Source organism: Serinus canaria, chromosome 7, assembly GCF_022539315.1.
Source record: "Serinus canaria isolate serCan28SL12 chromosome 7, serCan2020, whole genome shotgun sequence".
In the NCBI taxonomy this organism is placed as follows: domain Eukaryota; kingdom Metazoa; phylum Chordata; class Aves; order Passeriformes; family Fringillidae; genus Serinus; species Serinus canaria.
Genome location: NC_066321.1, coordinates 230,120 through 250,967, shown reverse-complemented (window position 1 = coordinate 250,967; position 20,848 = coordinate 230,120). Strand labels below are relative to the sequence as shown.

The window sequence follows — 20,848 nt, the reverse complement described above, 5'->3', positions numbered from 1 at the left end:
AGAACAGTTAAAGTAGAACAGCTGTGAGCTAAATACTTCCCAAAAGGAAGCTACTGATGAGAGCAAAAATCTTTACATTCCTGATATCAAAAGCATTGCTCTACTGAGACAAATTGGGAAGCACTAGAATCCATTGTGAGCTCTCCTGTGAAGCAGGACCTAAATCCAATTGACTGTAAGTACTATTTCAAAACTTTTGGATTCATATTTAGAGGAAGAGAATGCCAGCGCTGGACCTGCTGAGGAATAGATCCAACAACAGTGGAGTCATAGCTCAGTTTCTTGTCTCAGATTTCAGACACAAAGACAAAACCATAAAATGCTGCCCAAACTTTTGACATTTCCTCTTAGAAGGAAAATTCCTTTATTTCCAGAATAATAAATATAGGCCTCATTACACTGGCAAAATGTAGGGAAGAGATTAAGAGGATTCTCCACTGGAGAAAAGACACTGTACACTTGCTGCTGGCTGAGGTGCATACAGCATCCTCCCCTTGTTCTGGAACCAGTCTTCAGCTACCAAGTTGATGAAGTGACAGTGAAAGAAGAGTAATGTCACTTATTGCTGCTGCTCTTGTCACCCTGAGGGCTTTGTCTCCAGTTCCTCTGCTCTTCTGCCACCAAACAAGGCAGTTATGGCCAATGTTCTGCAGAGAATGTGCTGCTTGTATATCAGCCTGTCACTTCTTTCTGAACACATACATGGATTGTCTTTGTGCTCCTTACAGACACATTGGAAGACATTTTGTGAAGTGCTTGCATAGTGTAGAAAATGTTCTAGAATATTCTGACACTGTAATTTTGCAGTTAAATTCAGATTTGTCATGATGAATTACATATGAAAATCAGAGTTTGCACAGAAAACAGCAAATCCTTATTTATTCATTTATAAATGTATTTTGGATTGTCCCTACATTTTCCTTTCTGGTGTGAGGAGGATTCATTTTTTTGTCCTTAATTATGTGAAATTGTAGTGTGTAGCAAAGCTAAGCTCTTTGGCCTCTATGCAAGGAATAACTGCAGTATTGGACACTTGGGGTGGAAGAAGCAAGCAGCTTCAGGTTGGGAGAAAAAAACATGTCAGCTGAGTGTTTCTGCTGACATTTTTGATTGATGTGTTCATAACAATGGCATGCAGATCACCACTGCTAAACCTATGTTATACTTCACATAGTTAATACCACCAAGCACTTCAGTGCTAACGCCACTGATGTAAGACAGTTATCTCTCTTCGTATGACTTTCCCAGCCAGAGATAATGCTCTTTGGTGGCTACTTTGGGACAGCTTATTGGGGTTACCATGGGTGCCCAACTGTAAAATTACCAGTACCTCGGGTTTTTTCTCATAAGCTACCATCTGAGCTGTCTTTTTGAGGAGCTAAATATTTTAACACTCTTGCTGCCTGGCATCATCTTCAGCCTTCAGATCAGTTTTGTGGATTTCTTCTGCAGTCTCTCATTCTTCACTATCTTGGAAAATATGGATGGATAGACTGGGAATACTGCTCAGAGGAAATGCCACCTCTACACGTGCTTGCGATCCCTCATTTGTACAGACAAAGAGCACACTGCCTTCTTTTGGAGCAGCTGCACTGATGCCATGTGGTTTTGCCATGGCAGCCCCATACCCTTTTGAGGGTGCTGCTTTCCAGGACACAGTTTGTCTTTTTCTGTGTTGTGGGCAGGGCCACATTCCTTGTTCCTACAACTGACATTTCAAATCTGGCTGTATGAAATGCCTTGCGTGGTCCAGTTCAGAAAGTAACTTGGATCAGTCTGAGATCTGAACAGAATCACAGAATGGGTCAGTTTGAAAGCGGCTTATCTGGTCCAACCTCCCTGCTCAATCAGGGTCATCCCAGAGCACATGGCACAGGATTGCGTCCAGACGGTTCTTGAATACAAGCACCGGTGGAGGGAGACTCCACAACCTCTCTGGGCAATCTGTTTCAGACCTGCCGTTATTATTTATAGTATTTACGTTATTTATATTCCACTCGTCTTTTGCCGTGTGCAGCTTTTATAAGCTCCTATGCGATTATTTTTATGTTCCTGATGGAAGGCTGCTTTGGTGGAAGCGGACGGCCTCCGGTGCGGGGCAGGAGCAGAGCTCAGCCGGGCAGAGCGCACAGATGGTGGGGCGCTCGGAGCAGCACATGGTCCGCGGGCCCGAGTACGGCTCTGCGGGGCTGCACCGTCGGTGTTTATCGAGAGGCACCGCAGCTCGCGGAAGGGCGGCCCGGCCGAGCGGGCACTGCGTTACCGCCTCTCACCCAGCGCTCCAGCCCGGGCCCGCTCCGCCCCAGCCCGTCCCGCGGAGGGCGGGCGCTGCCGCCGCCCCTCCCGTGAGCTCATCCCGCCGCCGCGCCTGCCCAGCCCGGAGCAGCCCGGAGCAGCCCGGGCTGGGCCGCGCGCGGAGCCCGAGGCGAGGGGCCGGGCCCGCCGCTGGGTGAGACCTCCCTGCCTCTTCCTCTCCTTCCCTTCCTCGCCCCGCGCCCAGCCGGGCCGGGGGCTGCGCGGGGTCGGCGGGCGCGGAGTCGCCGGTGAAACTTTCTGGCGGAGGAGCGTGTGCGGGCATGTCGAGCAGGAACGGGCCGGGGCCGGGGCCGGGGGCAGGGCGCGGAGGGGCGCGGCCCGCGGCCGGCGGGGGTGGCCGCGGCTCGTGAGTGGCCCGGGTGGCCGGGGCCGGTCCGGTCCGGGGGAGGCGCTGCCCGGGCGGGGCCCGGCCGGGATTTCCGCCTCTCCGGCCCGCACTGTCACGTTTCGGTGACTGGGGCGGTTTTCATGCCTTTACCAGTAAAAATCTGGGGCGGAGGGGTGACGGAAGGCTGATTTCTGCAAAACTTGGTTTCTTGGTGGTGTTTGGTTTCGGTATTAGAAGGCGAGAAAGAGCCGCTGAGAAGAGGCACACGGCCCGGGCCGAGCCGGGCTGCGGGTCCGGCCGTGCGCCGGCAGAGGCGGGGGTGGGACAGGACAGGACAGGGTGGGGCGGGGTGCGACACGTGCGTGTCTGTGGGCAGCGACCTTGTTTTGACGGCTGGAGCAGAAGGGCCTGCCCTAGAGGTCATCGGTGTTCCTGTTGGGATCTCAAGCATAAAATGATAAAACGATAAGTTGATTAGTTTTTAATACGTGAGTTACTGGTAGTGTATAGTAACAGTGTATTTTAAAGCAGACTTTCTTAAAGCTTTCTGATTTTTCGGTATTGTTTGCCATAGCCTCATAAGGCATATTTGTTGGATAGGGGACTGGGTCCTGAATTACTGTTTTCAAAACCAGAATGTGATTGGAGATATCTTTGTGTGAGGTTGGACCCCGGGGGATGGAAGGAGGTTTAGATCCTCCTGAGTGTGATGCGGATGTGTCCCCTTCCCGCAGTCCCTGCTCGCACTCGCCTGCTCTGCCTCACATGGCGGTTTCTGACGAAGCCAGTGCTTTTGCACCATTTGGAAAGCTAACAGCTGAGGATGTGGGAGGTTTACTTTGGGCTTCTGTGACTGCTGGGTGTAAAAACAGTTGGCAAGAGGTTTGTTCGCTGGTCTGGAGTATTTTAAATGTTTTACTCATCCAGCCTACTTCAGAGTTTTGCAGGATTATTCAGTATATATTCAGCAGAAGTCCTATGTTACCTCGTATTTTTGATAGCTGTTGCTTAAAAATAGCCTGATACTTAACAATTGAAAATACCGGGGAATTTGGGAAATAAGTGTGATGCCTTAGATCCAAGGAAATTTCCTCACACTGTTGTTTAATATACAGTGGCCAAAAATGAACCTTTCCTTTTTGTTCTGATCTGCTGTATTAGTGCTGTTTAAGTGAAAAATGGTGATATATTATTAAATAGTGCCAGTGAGTAAGGTAAACACAAGTACTGCTTCTTTTTGCCACTGCTTGTGTAGTGCATTCAGCACTTCATTTATGTGGATGCTCTGAAGTTCTTGTTGCCTTGCTTTCTCAGCGTAGCTAACCATTGGAATGTCCAAATGGTGATGAATTATATCTGTTTTAGAGCCAAAACATATTTGGTTCATGGCCAGAGTTGCTCAGCTTCCTATAAGAGTATGTAGGAAAAAAGACATTTTGTGTGTATGACCACAGTCCTGAAGTTGATGCTATGGCAACTTTGTGATCTGAATTATATGTTGGAAGGCAGCTGAGCAGTCTTAGCAGAGGTGTTTGTTTTTCTTTAGCTGAACTTCTTCCTCTTATCAAGAGTAAACTTTTCTTTGAAGGTGAAAGATTATTTAGCGAGCTTTCAAACTCCTGTGCATGTACGAATATCAGCCTGATCTGTTAGTTATTTGTAATGACATCCATAAATATCTGTAAATTGTAATTTATATCCATTATTTTAAAATTAAGGTTTACATGTAGGGATGCTATTTTGACTAAAAAGTGGTATTTCAGGCTCTGTCAGGAGCTAGATCTTCATGTTTTCCAGAAAAATAGATAAAGGTCAGCTTTAGGTTTTATGTGTGGGAAAGTCTGAGAAAACTGGGTTAGTTCAAGTCTTTTTGTTGCTTTCAGCTCCCAAGACTAGATGTGGAGGTTGGAGAGTTTTTTTATCACAAAGCTGTGGCAATGGAAAAAAAAATCTCAGCATATGGCCTAACAAATGTGTAAGGTATTATTTCTTAACAATATGTTTGTGTATAAGAAGCACTACTGTTAGAAAACTGACCTCTGGGTATTGAAGGCATAGTGCAACAGCGAACTGAAGAAACCCCAGAAGTAACCTCTGGAACATTACATGATCCTCACTGCATTTGGGTTTGTGTTTAACTTTAGTTTGATAAATGCATCTGTTTTTTAATAAGTTTATTTTTGTGGAGCCTTAACCTCTCTGATCTTATCCTGAAGGGAAGTAAATAAAAGGATCAGTTGCTCATTAATGCAGAATATCTGTTGTGTGGTCTAATGTTAATATGTCTGTTTGCTCTGCTGTCTCCTACTATCCTTTCCTTTTAAAATTCATTGTTTAGCACAACTGAATTAATCCTTCAGTATTCATTGTACTTGAGAAGTTCTTTAGAGGTATTTCAGCATGCTTAATTGAAAAGATTGTTTATCTAAGTATAAAACTGTAGAGCTCAGGGGATGATCTCTGTGCTGTGTTTGGGCTCTCCAGAGATATTTTGGAGTCTCCTGTGGTGTCCATCTCCTGCTCACTGGGGTGTAGGAGAGTCTGAACTGGAGCACAGTTCTATTTCACTTGGTTTGTGCTTCAGTCAAAGAGGGTGCTTTTGGTCTCCTTTCATAGCTAAAATGTCCTCTTGCCCCCCCTCCCTGTCTTCCAGCTTCATAAACCTTGAGAGGTTTATCCAGTGTAGTGATTTCAGATTTTTGTGCTGTGTAGGTGATACATCACTGTGTAGGCTTTTTTCAACCATCATTGTTACTCCTGCTTCTTGAAATATATGAATTCTAGTTCGTGTTCATGGAATTACTTTAACTTCTGAAAGTTCTGTTTCTCTTGCTGTGTTTCCAGAATTTTGGTTTTGCTCCCCCTCTCACCAAGAGGAGGCTTGCTAAGCCATAGGCTTAATCTGTAAAGGTACTTTGTTACTAGAAAATTCACTTTTGCAATGTCTTAGCTTCAGTGCTTGGTCTCCTTGCGTAAAGCATGGAGATACTCCTGTGCCTGAGGGATGTTCACTAGAGTGTGGGGACGAAGGGCCAAGCAGCTGTGCCTGTGAGAGGTATTTCTCCACTGAGTGATTGGGAGCATTGCTGGCACATGGGCTTTGTTTCCTGAGGTGGTGTCACCAGTTTAGTATTTCACATACTCTCTCCTCTCGATCTGGATTACTCATTTCTAATGAGGGTGCCAGTTTGAAAGCAGAAGTTCCTCTGGCTTTTGCAGTGACTGGCTGTGCAGATCTGCCAGCTTGGCAGATATGAGGTGTCCCGTTGGTGTCTTGTCCCACAGGACAAGTCCTTGAGTGCTGGCAGAGAGCAGTTTGCTCTCAGCCTCATGGCTGGTGTAACACCTCAGCCTGGGATGCAGAAGTGATGTTCAGTGATGGCACCGGTGAGTTCTGCCACAGCCCTTACTGAAATTTAAATGTCTGTGGTCAAGTCAAAAGCTGCCTTTACAGTCTTGATGCTGTGGAAGTTGGTGGCAATGCTCACTGAATTATGCCTGTCTGACCTTTTTCTGTAAACACTCTGTGTCAACAGGTGCAGGGGTTATGGTTTGCAGTGTTTGTGGGGTGACTGACTTGGTGAGGCACTCTTTGTGAAGCACTTCTCAGACGCTTTTGCAGTCTAAATGGCCAAAATAATTTTGGGAATGCAGCTGGTCTTGAAGTCATCTAGTTCTTCCTCATGTGTGTTAGGGAATTCAGCTGTATCTAGATGTGTATGAAATTGGAAAACTGCATGCAACTTAAAGTTCTAGTGATCTTAAATGTTGTAACTACATAATAAATATATACAATATATAAGACATATACAAAGTTGCAGGTATGTATTTTGAATATCAGAGTGGTTTTTATCAGCTGCCCTTAATTCATGGTGATGCAAGTTAGAACTTGTGGATTATCATTAAATACAGATTTCCTCCATGTTTTAGATTTCTGTAATACAGGGTGGTCTTAAAAGAGGAAAAAACTCCACAACCTACAGTAGACTTGTTCGCAGTCTCATCTCGCTCTGCAGCAGAATTCCCCCCTACTTAGTGTTACAAGTGTTAGTGGAATTTATCACCTTTTATTTTTAAGAAAGGACGCCTGGTGGCCCAGCCCTGTCAGAATGACCCCATGTAGGGGGTGTGCCAGGTGACAGTGGCACATAGCCTGCCTGACACAGAGGTGGCACAGCTGTCAGGGCCCAGGAGGGGTCCTAGGGTGGCTCAGGACAAGCCACAGGCACACAGGACACGGGGCAGTGTGGGGTCCTAGGGTGGCTCAGGACAAGCCACAGGCACACAGGACACGGGGCAGTGCGGAGTGGGGCCATGAGAGCCTTTGGCTGCAGGCAGGAGCCTGAGTGCTGAAACTCCTTTTCACTGAGTTGTTTCTTACCTTTCTGTGCCCCATCTAGCTCAGACAAATCTGTAATCAAAATATTCAAGAATTACAATGTTTGCAGCAAAGCATGAAGACTTTGAAAGAAACCTTTTTGGCTTGATGCAGGCTGAGGTGAGTGCTCTCATTCTGATGGCCAGGCACCCTTGGCCATGGTGGAGCCTCTGCCTGCCCTGTGGAGGTCACTGGGTGTCACATAGACCTACTGAGCAGTGGCAGCTGGTGTCACCTGTGTTTTGGAGCCCTTACAGTGCATTTCCAGAAGTGTGTAGGATGAGAGGGTGAGGGTCTGCTTCTTGTTTGCTGTATATTTCATATATTTGATAATTAACTGCTTTAAGACCAAAGGGCTCTGTGAAACGTTTGCTGCACAAAACTACAGTTGTGTATATGGTCTAGGTTGTTTTTTTGTGTTGCTTCTGTTTGGTTCTTGGGGTTTTTTTTTGGTTTATTTTGTTTGGAGGTTTTTTGCTTTCTTTTTTATTTTTTTAAGACTAGATCTTAGTCATGGTTAAATTTAGCTCCGGCGGGAGAGAAGCTGGAGCTTGTTAGCGCACAGGAAACGCCCTGACAGGAGGTTTTTGATGTGTGTTTTTGTGTGTAAATGTGAACTCTGCAGTTCCACTATGGAGTTGGGCCTGTGGACCTTTGGGTAGGTCACAGTGTTTTTACATCTTTAAATGTTGTCTTAGATTCTGGTGGAACTTTGCTTAAGTAATAAATATGTCTTAACTTGTCAAAACCTGGTAGTTTTAAGTTAAATCCAAAGCTGTCTGTCTTAAAACAGCAGAGGTGTTTAATTGCTGAAGAGACAGTTCAGATTTTATCTTCTTCAGCTGTGTTATCTAGAAAAATACTAGAATTTGTGTAGTCTAAAGACTGTGCTTTTCTCTTTTCAGTCATTTACAATTAAACTAATCCATTCATGTCTTAGCAAGTGTCCCTTCCTTAGGATCTATATTTCTGACCATAAACAATTAAGTATTTGAACAATATGCAAGTAAGAGTAAATAGAAGCACAATGTGACCTTTGCTTTTTGGAATTTAAATGAGATGGAAGTTGGTAGAGGCTTGGGTTTGATTCTTTTTATGTGTTGTGTGGGGTTTTTGTTGCTTGGTTTTTTTTGTTTGTTTGTTTGGTTGGGGTTTTTTTTGTTTTGTTTTTTTTTTTTCTTGCTGTTGTTGCTTTTGAATAAGAATGACAAAACACAAAATATTCTTAGTATGAGTTTTAGGGAGACTGGTTTTGTGTTTTACACCAGAAAGGCCTTTGAGTTCAGTTGATTATTTAGTTAATATGCTTCAAGGTCTGTCTTACACTGGGCTAAATACCACTAAAGTCGCAAAGGGATTTTTTTTTTTTTTTTTTTTTTTGTGTTAGTAAGGACTGAGTTCCTGGAATTTTCTACAAAATTTTCCAGCAATTGAAAGTCTGAAGAGGAATATTGCTGCCACAAAGTGTAGGCATGGTGGGATAAAATTTTCAGCACTTCCTAACTACTGATACAGAATGTTTATGTTCATGCAAGAATTCCTTTGAAAAGTTAGGAGACATTGTGACAAGACATAAGGGGAAGGCTTTGCTTTACTCTCAGATAAACTATACCTGGCAAAGGTAGAATGGAGTATAGGGACATTGTGCCTTCTAGCATCATGTACTAATCAGTTGTGCAGTTTCAGAATTCAGTGGTGCTGGTATATTCAAAACTCTAGGAATACAGAGCTGGTGTGTATGTTTTTGTTTAGTTATTCTCTGTCTAAGCCATTCTTTGTGCCACTGTGGTACGTCACCAGCAGCTTATAAAGTGTTTTATACTCTTTTTGAGGTGTTGGGCATAGTTTGAAAGTCTGAGGGGAAAAAAGACCTAATTAATACTTGGTTTTTTCCCTGACCAAAAGTGTTGCACTTTGTCCTTTAAAGACAATAAGGAAAGAAGAACAAAAGTGACATTAATTTTTTTTTTTCTGCTGGAGTTCCAAGCTTGGTAAAAGTCTGCACCAGAAGAATATGCTGAATGGTTTGTCAGGGAGGACTTGTTTCTCTTTTTGCTCCTCCTATGCAGAAGGTTCTCCTAAGCCTATTGCACTCTGTGTGCAGCGTGAGCCACCAGAACTGCCTTGTGTCTCACTGGGGATCTGGGCTTCTCCAGAAAGCCCCTTTTGCCTGTCCCAGGCATCTGCCTCACTAGCATTTGGGGAATCTCACACTGTCCCACAATCTGGTAGAAAATAGCTTATTTTCTACCTGTTTTCATCATCTCTGCTAATAGGAAAAACAGGTGCTTTTCTTCTCAGTGAGCCCCTTGCTTGAGCCTCCTTTCTTCAATTCTCAGCCTTCCCCAGGACAAAAACTGAATTTTGTTTCTTTGCAGTTTTTCTTCTTTTGGCAGGATTTTGACCTGAGTGTGTTCTTGTTGGGGTTGTTTTGCTTCTCTTGGTATATCAGTGAACTTGACTTGTGTGATGTACAGTGGGCTTGTAGGTGTCTCAGGAGCAGGTTAAGGGGGGGCAGTATGCACTGTCTTGGCAAGCTTGTAAAGATTTACACAGACTTAAGATTTTAATGAATAATTTTTCTTTTTTTAAGTATAAAAGTTTGTGTTCCACTAGTAGTCAAATTCTGGTTGTGAGAATTTAAATTTATTTAGTTTGGACACTTTCCTGTGGAAGGAATGCTTTCTGGCATCTGAGTTAGAAACTATAGTGGTGCTTGGCTGTTTAATTACTGAAAACAACAAGACAACTGTAAAATTTTAATAAATACGGGCTTGCCGGGTATTTAATATTTTTGGTAAGAGCATGTAGGATCTTGTCTACACCAGGGAGTTATTGCAGGATGGGGGAGGGTGTGAATGTGAAGCACTTTCCCCCTTGTATAGACAAGCCTTTAATTTTCTTGAGTGAACTCTGGGATGTTCTGGGTATTCCATGTTGTTGTCCTTAACTTGAGCTCTGCAGGGGCTGACAAGGAGTTAGTCATACTGCAAGCCTGTGTCTGGTTCCTGTGCATGATCTCCCTAGTTTGGGGTCTGTGTGTGTAAAGAGGGCCCACACCTGCCAGGCTGGGGCTCGGGGGAGGCCTTGTGTGTGATCCGCTGGGGCAGGAGCGTGCAAACAGCCGATACTAATGCTGTCACCAGGGCTCTCAGTGCCACTGAGAATGAGAAGTGATTCAGGGGAAAGAGCTGGGAGAACATGGATGTCAGAGTGTTTGTTGTGGTTTACACTACAGAAGAATGCCTGAGTCTGGTCCATAAAATAACACAAGCAGGTAATTAAAAATGGAAGGTTTACATTTCACAAGAGACAGAAAAAGGCAGCATCCCAGGATCTGAGGTGGAAAGCAGGGAGAGGAATATTTTTGTTTTGCCTCATTCTGATGAGGGAGATTTCAGGAAATAGCCAAGCTATTCTAACATTTTGTTGTGATTCGAGGGGTGGCATTCCTCCCTTCTGTATCTGCTGTGGGATCCTTCTTTTTTCCTACATCATCTCCTCTGTAGACACAGAGAAGATGAATCGCATCTGACACGATGCAGCAGGAGCACAGGGCTGACCCCGCTGGCCATCTTGGAAAGGCTCTGCCAGTATGACTGAGAAAACTGGGCTTTGCTCCTCCCAGGTGAAATGGAAATAAGATTGTTCCCCCTCCTGCAGGCTGCTGGGAGCTGTCATATGTTCTGAGATGCTGTGAGGTTGAAGAGGCAGTATATTTAGATACCCAACATACTTCCTGGATTATGTGAATTTAATGTCTGTTCTTTAGGCATCCTCAAAAATGGTAATGTTTAATTCCAAAGTTTGCTAATTTATTTTGTCCACAAAGATGTATATCCTTCTTCTTGTGTATGTGTGTAGCTGTGCAATGGTGCTAATGTGTCCTGGATAGTCCAGTATGTTTGAGCTTTGTGCTCCTTGTGTTGCTGCTCATTCCCACATTTTATGGTCACTTAGCACTTGCTTTTCTTTTATTATTTTTGGGAGGAGGAGGGTTGCAGGAGGTACTGTCATGTTATATTAATTGCTATTAACTGTCTAAGCCAAATCCAGCACAGGGATCAATTTAGATAGTTATGTTCTCTGAAGGAAGTAATTTTGCTTTGTGTTTTTAATAGAGATTTCCGAGATTTTCTTGTGTGACTTGCCCTGACCAGGAGGCTGGACCAGATGACCTCCAGAGGTCCTTTGCAACCTTAACCATTCTGTGACTCTGCCCTAGTCAAAGAAGTCCTAGTGAATCCTAATGTTCCCTTTCTGTCATTTTGGGTATTTCAAGCTGTTGTTGCACACATACCACTCTACCTCTAGGAACTAAAGCTAAGGATAGTTTTTCTAAGGAAGAAAACATCAATATCAATTTGAGGTCAGAGTAGTGTATTTTAAAAGCCATATTAAAACCTTCAAAGGTGTTTACACAGTAATATATATGTTCATCTCTGCCTGTGAAGCAGGAAGTAAGTAACATGTTGTTTGTGTACAGATTTTGGATAGAGCTCTGCAGTTGATTTCTAGAAAAAGTGAGTGACTCTGATTCCCCGCCCAGGTATTTTGTGATTTGGGTTTATAGAAAACATGCTGTCCCAGAATTTCTAAGGGTAGCTGACATGGGGGAGAAAAAATTGGCACCAAACACAGGTGTATGTTCTGGTGTATGCTTGAATAGAGATCTGTAGTGTTAGGAGAAAACTATTAGTAAAACAGGACAAAAACTTCATGAAAAAGCAGACAATAAAATCCTGAAAATACCTGATAAGGATGAAGAATATAGGAGATTTGGAACGAGATATGATAAGCAACTAAAACACAAAGAAGCTTTTTCAGCAGCCTTTTACGTTAGCATTCAAGCAAATACAGCTGTCCTTAGTGTGATGTCTCTTTAAAAATATAAAAATCTCAGGCATACTAGATTAATTGAAAACCTGTAAAGTTGCTGTGATGATGAAAAAAAGTCACCTCTTTTGTATTCTGGACATAATACTGACCTTGTGTGGGATTTTGCTTGGATTAGTTAGTTTTAATTTTGTTTTGTAAGTCATAACTGAAGAACGGGAAGACTGTAGAAATAGGTCGATGGCTGTGGTCTTGGCATTTTCTCTGGAGGGTCTCAGCATAATGGGAACAAAAAGTCTAAAACACCTCTGCTGTGGTCAGAAAAGCTGTGAATAGGTAAGATTTTCAGGTTGTGTTGACAGCTGCTGCTCTTTCCCAGTGTAGCCAGACAGGTGATTCCACTCGTGATTCTCCATCTGCATGATTGCTGAATCCTTTGGGTTGGTTCAGACGGGGCTTGTGACCTTTGGAGTGAATGGTTCTGGCTTGAGAGTGCTCTCCATCTGCTTCAGTGAAGATCAGTTTCTTCAGTGCTTCAAGGTACTTACAAGTAGTGGGGAGCAGTCACCTCTGAAATGATGATAAAGAGAAATTTTTGCAGTGTTTGGCACCTGCCCAAGATTTTTGGGCAGCGGTCAGGTGAAGCGACCAGCTTTTCCCTGGTGTTGGCTGCCCTCAGGGACACTGGCCAAAATAATTGGCAGTTTGGTAAAAGAGTAACGTAGCAGAAAACTAGGTGATTGCAGGGCATAAAAGTTACATCTCTGGCATCTGAGAAATGAAATCTAGATCCAGACTGGTGAGAAAAAAGCTACTGCAGAAGCACATTCTAACAGCTAATATGATAATGAGGTTTTTCTCACACTTCCTCATCTTTCACCTCTTACTGTATTTTAATAGTGCTTCAGGGCATAATTCCACTTCAGAAGTGAACAACAAACTGGAAACCTTGCTGTTGTTTAGCGGTTTCATTTTAAACTGCTGCATAGCTCTCACTGGGTCAAATGAGAGGGAGGAAACGTGGTGTGTCTCACTGGTAAGTTTGATAACGATTGGATGATTGAGTGAAGAGCAAATGATTCAAATGTTCCACGGCTTGTCAGTTTTGTATCTGTATTTTATCAGTTTTGTACTTAGATTGATCTTTCTGCATGAGAAATGCCTACAAAGGGTAAAGGCCATAACTGTTTAGGGTATTGTATAAAAACATTTCAATAATAACTATTTAGTGGGTCTGGCTAAATATAGTGTATTGGAAATATTATATATGCCACTTGGCTGTAGGGACAAAGGGTCAGGGACAGACATCTCTAGTGTGCGCTTTATTATTTTTTTTCATGTATTTGAATAATCATAACACAAATATATCTCACTGGAAATTGTATCTTAAAAGTAAAAACACTATTCTCTTCAAATGTCTGTTCCTTCATGAATTAATAGTCAAATATTTGGGGATATGCCCTCTGTGTATTACAAAATGCTAGATATTGATGGCCCAAAAGGTAGTAATTTTTACTTACTGTCTTGATTTGTTGGATCAGTAATACCTACCTTGCTCCTTTAAGTATTGTTTTTTGCTGTATATTTCTCATGTTTGAAATCTGCAGTTCAGCTAAAGGACTTTGAATTTGCCAGAAAAGGGAAATGTTGGAACTTTTTTGTGTGACGCATAGAATGACGCTCTTAATGTGTTTGTAGGCAGTGAGAGCAGTTCTGATTAAACGAAGTTTTCTTTTGAAGCTTAGGATTTTGGGATTCAATTTGAATCTTTGGATTCAAAAATGCAAAATACACTTTAAAAAACACAGATTATTTGAAGTATGTGTTTAATAAATCCCACACTGAAAGGTGGCAAATACTTAAGTACTTCTGTGCAGACAGTAGACTTTGTTCTACCCTGTATTTCTTTGCAAATAAATGCTCACTGGTTTTGAGGATCCAAATCTGGAAGCTTGAACATAGCTGTGGCTAGTAATATAAGGAGTGTAAATGTCTGCAGTACATGGGCATTAGTTCAGGTGCTTACCTGTCATGTGGGATTAGTTTATTTGACCTCTGCGGTAGTGATGAACTCCTGTGGGTAGATCTTTGAAAATAACCCTCTCCAAAAGGTGAGGGAGGTGCCACAAGAACTGTGGATCATCTTGTTATGTTGGTGTCTTCAGTAGTAGTTTTACCTTCCCATGCAAGGAAGTTGCTGAGTTTTAAGGAGAGACTTGCAGGCTGAGTGAAAATGTGGGGAGTTTTTTCCATCTCTGCTTTTCAGAGGGGATTCCTCAGGTAATGAAATACTTAATTTACCAAAGTTGAGACATAAACAGTTGTATGTGCTCCTGATTCTTTCCATGACCTAAAATTTGTGTTTTATAAAGCTGATGATGCTTTGGAGTTGTTAATTAACAAGCTGATCATTATAAATTCTTGAATCAAGGGGCTTTCTGCCCTTTCCCTTCATGGTCTAAGCAGGAAGCATGTATGGGATGGAATATCTTCTGCATCTGAAGAAAACAGTTGAACTGGTGGGAGGACAGCATCCATTTGAAAATGCTTTTGGTGTGAGCTGGGAGTCCACCTTTGTCAGCAGCTGACAGGTCAACAAGCAGAAGAGTTCTGTTGGGACATTATTATTAGCACTCAGGGATACCAAGTCCATATCTAATACCCATTTTAAAATGGGAATGATAGTTTTTAAATCTTTAAAAAAACCCAACCAACACCAAACAATTGGTTTCATGGCAGAATTTAAAAATTGGAATTAAGAAATCATGAACTGGAGTTGTTTACCAAAGTGAAGCAATTGCAATAGCTGAAAGGGTTCCTGAGGTCTGAGTCAGGGAGTTTTCTACATCGGCTTAGCTGTGAGAAGAGAGAAAGTGCAGTGTGCTTAGACAACATGCCAGCATTACTGTAAAATATCCTATTAGTACAGTTATCTTTAAAACAGAACAAGACCTAGTATCTTGTGCCTGATTCACGGGATGAGAAATTATAAATGCACAGTATCGCTGTTCACTTTAATTGGTGTTACTGAGGTGTGATCTGTGGGTATGAAGAAATACGTTACCTGAAGCTGAAATGCTTTTGCATGTATGTCAGTAAGCATCACAGTAGGTGCAAATAACTTTGGTATGTCTTTTGGGTTTGTTTTTTTATTTTTTGAGTAAGACTGTCTGAAGTGTTTCTAAGCTGTAGTAGTTGGTTCATTCCCTCAGCGTTCGCCTGCACGCTCTGGAATGCGAATGATGTGCTGGACCCAAGGTAGTGGTTTTAGCATTACTGCAGAAGACAGATTATTTTTTATACCTTTCAGCTTGCAAACAAAGGACATTGCTATTATTTGCTGTTGCAGCCTTTAGGGTTAGCTCTCTCTGTGTTCATAACTCACATAGCAAAAGATGAGTTGCTTTGGAAGTACTTATCTTTACTTTTGCATTTCTTTTTATAGGGGAAAAGGAAGGAAGCAGACTTTATTTCCAGGTAGTAGGCACTTTTCGTTTCCACACTGATTGTGGTCTGAATAAGCAACCATCTTGCATGCCAGTTGTGTTCTGTGTTAGAACAGATCAGTGAAGAACTCTTTGCACAGTAGGGAAATTGGCCTCAATTCCAAAAAGAGAAAATTTAGGATGGAATTGTCCTTGATTCCTTTTATTTGGTCTCTCATTAACCCTTATCTATATTCTAAGAATAGGAATAACATATACTGTAGAGTTTCAGTTCTATATGAAGCCTGTCTGTCCTGGTTAATAGAAAATTCACTCTTGTATTTGCAAAATAAGAAAGTTAAATATAATATGTGACTTTTCCAGTCTTCCTTTTTTCCTCCCCCCTTGCCACTCAAGCTATGTATGTAAAGTACCTTTCTTAGGTTCTGAAATTCATTAACACCTTCAGGTCCTACCATTGCATAATGTAGGCTTTCTAACATGGCGGATGGTTTTTGTATGCTTATTTTGATAAATTTATTTTCCTTTGTATCCAATAAGTAATCATAAATTACTTCCTTTTAGTGTATTTCATTTTTCGGTTAGATGATCCAGTTTTGGGGTTGTGTTTGTGAGCTTTTTCAGTTTTCTTGATGCTGAACTTGGAGAGGGCTGATTAATTTCCATTCTTTGGGAAGCAGCTGGAGGTGTTGCAGAGCCTGTTGGCCCCGGCAGCACGCGGGATAGCGGAGTCTGGGCTGTGTGTGCTGGCAGAGCTGCAGCGTGTGCTGTCCCGTGCCACCCCTCAGCACAGCTTCTGCCTGCCTGGGGACCAGCCCGTGGCATGCCTGGTTGTCACCTGTGTGAAGCTGTCGGAGAGCTGCCTGTGGAGTATGATCCAGGCCCTGGAAGCCTCCCATCTTCTGGGTACCGTTAGTTGCATCCACTTCAGGTTATTGATAGGAGCTGAACAATTCTGTTGTACTGATTTCTCTCTCTCTCTGCTTTATTTTATCAAATAAAGAGAACTTTCTGAGGAATTCGTAGTTTTTGGATGGAAGACTTCTGCTTTTCTTGTTGTTTTCATGTGGCGTTCGTGGCAGTCTGTTACATAAGACGGCATAGTCAGATTACTTTTTCCTCCCCTTCTTGTTGCATATTCCGTACTGAAAGTTTTCTTAAATATACCTTTTGAATTTTTCAATAGAGAAAACAAATGAAATTACAATTGTCAGATGCTCCCAGAAAGCTTTTTGGGAAAGAGGTGATCTTCATGATTCCTTCCATTCTGTTTTCCTTGCTTTGTAACTGAAGTTACTTCTGTGAAAGCACTGTCTTTCAGGTTTATCAGCCCAAATGCATTTTTCTTATACTTCATACTTCTCTGAAATCTTCAGTGACCTGCAGTCAACCTCTGCTCACTTGAGGTTGACTGTTAAGTGTGCTGTGTGGCAGGCAGAAAGCGTCGTGGGGATGGAGGAGTTTGTTCCTCGGTTCCCCTGTGTGCGGTGTGCGGGCACAGGTGGAGGGTGGTACCATGTCCTGCTGTTATCCCTGCTGGACAGTCTTGCACTTGGCATTCCCAGCTGACACCAGGCTGCTCCCGTTGCTGCCAGTTGGGCGGCTGAACTCCAGTCAGAAGTTAGAGCTTGATTTTAGTTTATTTTGCTGGAGTGTCTTAGAGCAACTTACTCAGGTTTAGCCCTCTAACTGCAATTGGATGTGGAGTGTGGAGAATGCTGCATTACTTTTCGGTGCCAAGCCAGCAAACTCTTAGTTGCTTAGTTCAAGTATTGAAACATTTCTTGTGCATCAGTACTTTGCTTAACCAAGTGACATTGCAAGAAATAAATGTGACTACTGAAAGGTTTCTTGTAATTACCTTGCTGTTTTATTTGTATTGATCCTGGTTTTTTGTTTTGACTTGTGTAAATAGACATTGCATTTATTTTTGTTTCTCTCTGTTATTCTCTAGGAGCAACATTTAAAATGTTAAAGGCTGTTCTAAAAAAGAGCCGAGAGGGTGGCAAAGGGACCAAGAAAGATCCAGGTATGAATATTATTGTGATGTTTTATACCCCAGGTGAGTTGAGCACTGCAGACCCAGGACTGTCCATCCTGTGGTGCAGCAGTGCCCATCCTGGGGCAGCTCCCTGTCTGCCTCCCCAGCTGCTGCCTGGGGAGCAGGAGCTGCAGCTCTGGACCTGCCTGCAAGGCAGCTCCAGTGCAATTATTGCTGCATCTCCAGCAGGCAGCACGGGGGAGAGCAGCTGGTTGTGGTTGTTGCCCTAGAAGTGCTGAGAGCAGGCTGTGTGTGCTGTGCTGCCAGCTCCTACAAAGCCTGGGGCCAGGCCTGCTGACCACAGAAATGCACTTCAAAATGCTTATTCGTTACGTTACAAAAAACCTCAACACTGGTTATGTATTATGGGCAATAGAATTTTTATTATGTATGTCTTTTGAAAAAAAAAATTACTGAATTAGTGAAAAGTTATTAAGCTGGTTATCAGGTTTCTGGTGTGTTCTGGTTTTTGCTTTAACTACAGAGATTTTTTTGAAGGTAAAAGTAATCATTATCAACAAATCTTACTTAAAATAAAACTTATTTTAATACTAACCATAAATTTAGTAGGCCACTACTTACCTACATTACCTTCCAGGAAGAAGGGTAACTGAGAGCTCTCATTGCCATTTTCAAGGGCAGAGAAGGCCCAGCAATGCTTGTTGGGGAGGAGCAGTAGCTGCAGATGTGCAGGTGTTTGTGACTGGTATGAACATGCCTGCTCTGTGCCAGGCGTGCTGAAGTCTTTGCTGCAGTGGCTGAAAAGCTCATGGACTTGAGTTAAAGTGACCTGGTTTTCAGTGTTACATTTTTAACTTCAGACTATTAATGTAGACTGACATTTCAGATTTTCTGATGAGTTTGATCCTAAATTACCCATTAGAGTAAATTTATGCTCTTTGGCAACATGAACTCCTTACTCCCAGAGTAAAATACAAATGCATCTGAATACTTCTTAAATGTGTAAAGGACAGATAATAACAAAGCTGCCACGTCCTTGTTTGTTGGAACCTTTAAAACAACACAATCCTGTTTTCTTGGAAAGCAAGTTGCATGCATGTCTTGCATTGCAGCTTTTAAAACTATGAAGATACACTGAGTCCTACAAGGGGAGAGTATTTTCACTGTTCTTTTGCAAAAACTGGTTCTGAGTTCATCTGGCAGGTAATATGTTGTTCTTCAGGAAATTTCTGTGGTCTTGTGAAGTTTTCGCTCTGCCACAGTTCCTTTCTAAATGACTCAAGGATGGGAGCTATGCTGATTAGAAAAAACATTGACACTAGATCAGAGATGCACAGAAATGATCACAGAGCAACACGAAAGGCATCCTGTTACTTTTGTGTGTGCTGCTGACTTGAAGTTACTAGCTGGGGTTGTTTAAATAGAGTGGGCTAAAGATTCCTGTGGTGAGGCTTTCACTGGTACATTTTTTGTTAAAATGCTAGATGGAACTTGGTTTTGGCTCAAAAGGAAAATCAGGCCGTGACCAGGCTTTGATTAAAATCTGAAGCTTGGAAAAACCGTTTTCCTGTAGGTCAGAAAGCATGGCTTTTTATTTTAGGATCTCATGACATCTGTCTGTAGTAATGTGTGCAAAATAAGATTTTTCACTGTTTTTGCAAATACAATGCTGCTGTATTTCTGAACAGCAAGGGAAGAGTTAAAGTGTGGGAAGTTTTTTGGTTTAATTTTTGGTTTGGTGGATTTGTTTATTTTTTGGGGTTTTTTTGTTGTTGTTTTTTAAGCAGAGCTCTAGAGTTTCATGTATTAGTTAGATGTTATGGAAACCAGGTATAGGGAAAAATTGGTGAATAGTGCCTGACTGGTGGGAGCTACAGCAAGGAGGAGTTCAGGAGCAGCTTTTTAAAAGGAAGTAAATAATTGATATGTAATCAGTAAAGTAAATCAGGAAGTAAATAATGGATTTCAGAGATTTTGGGGGTCTTTTTGTATTTGAAGATGATGTGAAAAGTTTGAAGAGAGATGTGTGCATTTTATTCTGTTCTGCGTTACACCAGGACTTTCTGTAAAGTTATGTCCATTTATTAGCTTTCTCTGTTGTTCCAAAGGACATTCCAGTTCTTCCAACTGTAAGACATTTCTCCATTTTTAGAAAAGTTGTGAAGCAAGGCAAAGAACATTGGTCTTTGTGGAGCTTATTTTTGTTCGCTCATCTCCCTGGTCTTTAAACTGAAAACAGGGAGAAACTGAAGGGTTTTTTTGATTGTAGAGCTTTCCCACTTCATGACCCTTTGGATATGGAATAGCAACAACAGCTTAAAATTTCCTGTTCTCTGGAGAGAGTAGAAATGCACCCCAGCGATGGGAATTGACTAGAGAGATAAGACTGGCCATGGCCACGTTAACATTCTTCAAACTGCTGTTGGAGAGGGGAGTGCGGGGGTAAATTTAGATGCTTCTCTCAGCTCTGTGGGCACATGGGCTTGATTTTTTGCTTATGAGGTTTTGAGAAATTTTTCAGGTTTTTCAGAGCTTCTGAATGTGGGAGGAAGGAGACAGCACATCTCAGTAGGGCCACCCTGAATGCAGTTGTGAAGACTGCATGGTCTTTTTTCAGTATATTCATGGTTCAGGAGTGATACTGAGGAGCTGGAAGGTAGTAAAGTCTCCATGGGTCATAGTGGGCAGCCCAGGCGGCGTAGGAGGGACACCAGTGATGAGTTGCAGCTGCGCCTTGACCACATGTGACCATTGGGAGTCAAATTGAAAGGGGTTTGGGCTAAACTGCAACAGCTTAAACTGAAGTAACCCCAGTTGTCCCATGGGTTGCATGAAAGGAACGCCTGGAAGTCTGCGTAATTTAGATCTGAGTGGGATGATTCCTGTTTTACTGAATAGAACTTCCTGTTTGTGTGTTAACTCTATTTTATGAGTTTTACAGCTGGTAGGCTTGTGGAACTCGTGTGAGTAGGAATGGTGGTGGTTTTTTCTGGATTGAAGGCAGGCACAGCTGTAATATTAAAAATTGTAAAAGGGTTAAAGGACAAAAGAAACAACCCTAACTGTTTTAACAGTAGCTTGTGTGGATTTTAATACTAGAATTTCTCATCTGCCCTGACATAAGGGCTTAAGAGCTGAAGTTGTGTGTAACATTTTTGAAATCTAGCCGCTGGGAATCTTGATTGCAGGTTTTAATAGATTCTTAAATTCAGGGTTATCTTGAAAAAGAGGGTTTCAAGAGCTAGTATTGATACTTTGAGAGAGAGACAGATGCTCTGCTGAAGAGTGGTAGAATGTCTTGGTAAAAGTAACTTCTGCCCTGATCAGACGGAAGGCTGTCACGTGGGAATGTCACTTTTTGAAAAATGAAACCTCAAGCAGCACCAAAAGCAGTAGTTATAGATATGTAGTTGGGCTCAGACCTTGAAGTTGCTGCAGTAGAAAATCTTGTACAACAGTCTTGTAATAATTTTAAAATGGGGTTATTTGGATGTTTCTGGGAGGCATTGGTAGGTAGGTAGGTGGCTGTTGTAGTATTAGAT

At 42.4% G+C, this 20,848-nt stretch overlaps 1 protein-coding gene across 4 annotated transcripts in view; it reads left to right on the top strand.

Moving 5' to 3' along the window:
• The first annotated feature begins 2,349 nt into the window (after nucleotides 1–2,349).
• The window catches only part of TANC1 (tetratricopeptide repeat, ankyrin repeat and coiled-coil containing 1), a 61,166-nt gene continuing 42,667 nt past the window's right edge, over nucleotides 2,350–20,848 (top strand). For all 4 annotated transcript variants that reach the window (XM_030241653.2, XM_030241654.2, XM_030241652.2 and 1 more), the window contains exons 1-2: nucleotides 2,350–2,449; nucleotides 17,259–17,333. In XM_030241653.2, coding sequence (XP_030097513.1) covers nucleotides 17,273–17,333 — 61 coding nt within the window. In that variant the 5' untranslated portion in view covers nucleotides 2,350–2,449; nucleotides 17,259–17,272. The remainder of the gene's footprint in view (nucleotides 2,450–17,258; nucleotides 17,334–20,848) is intronic.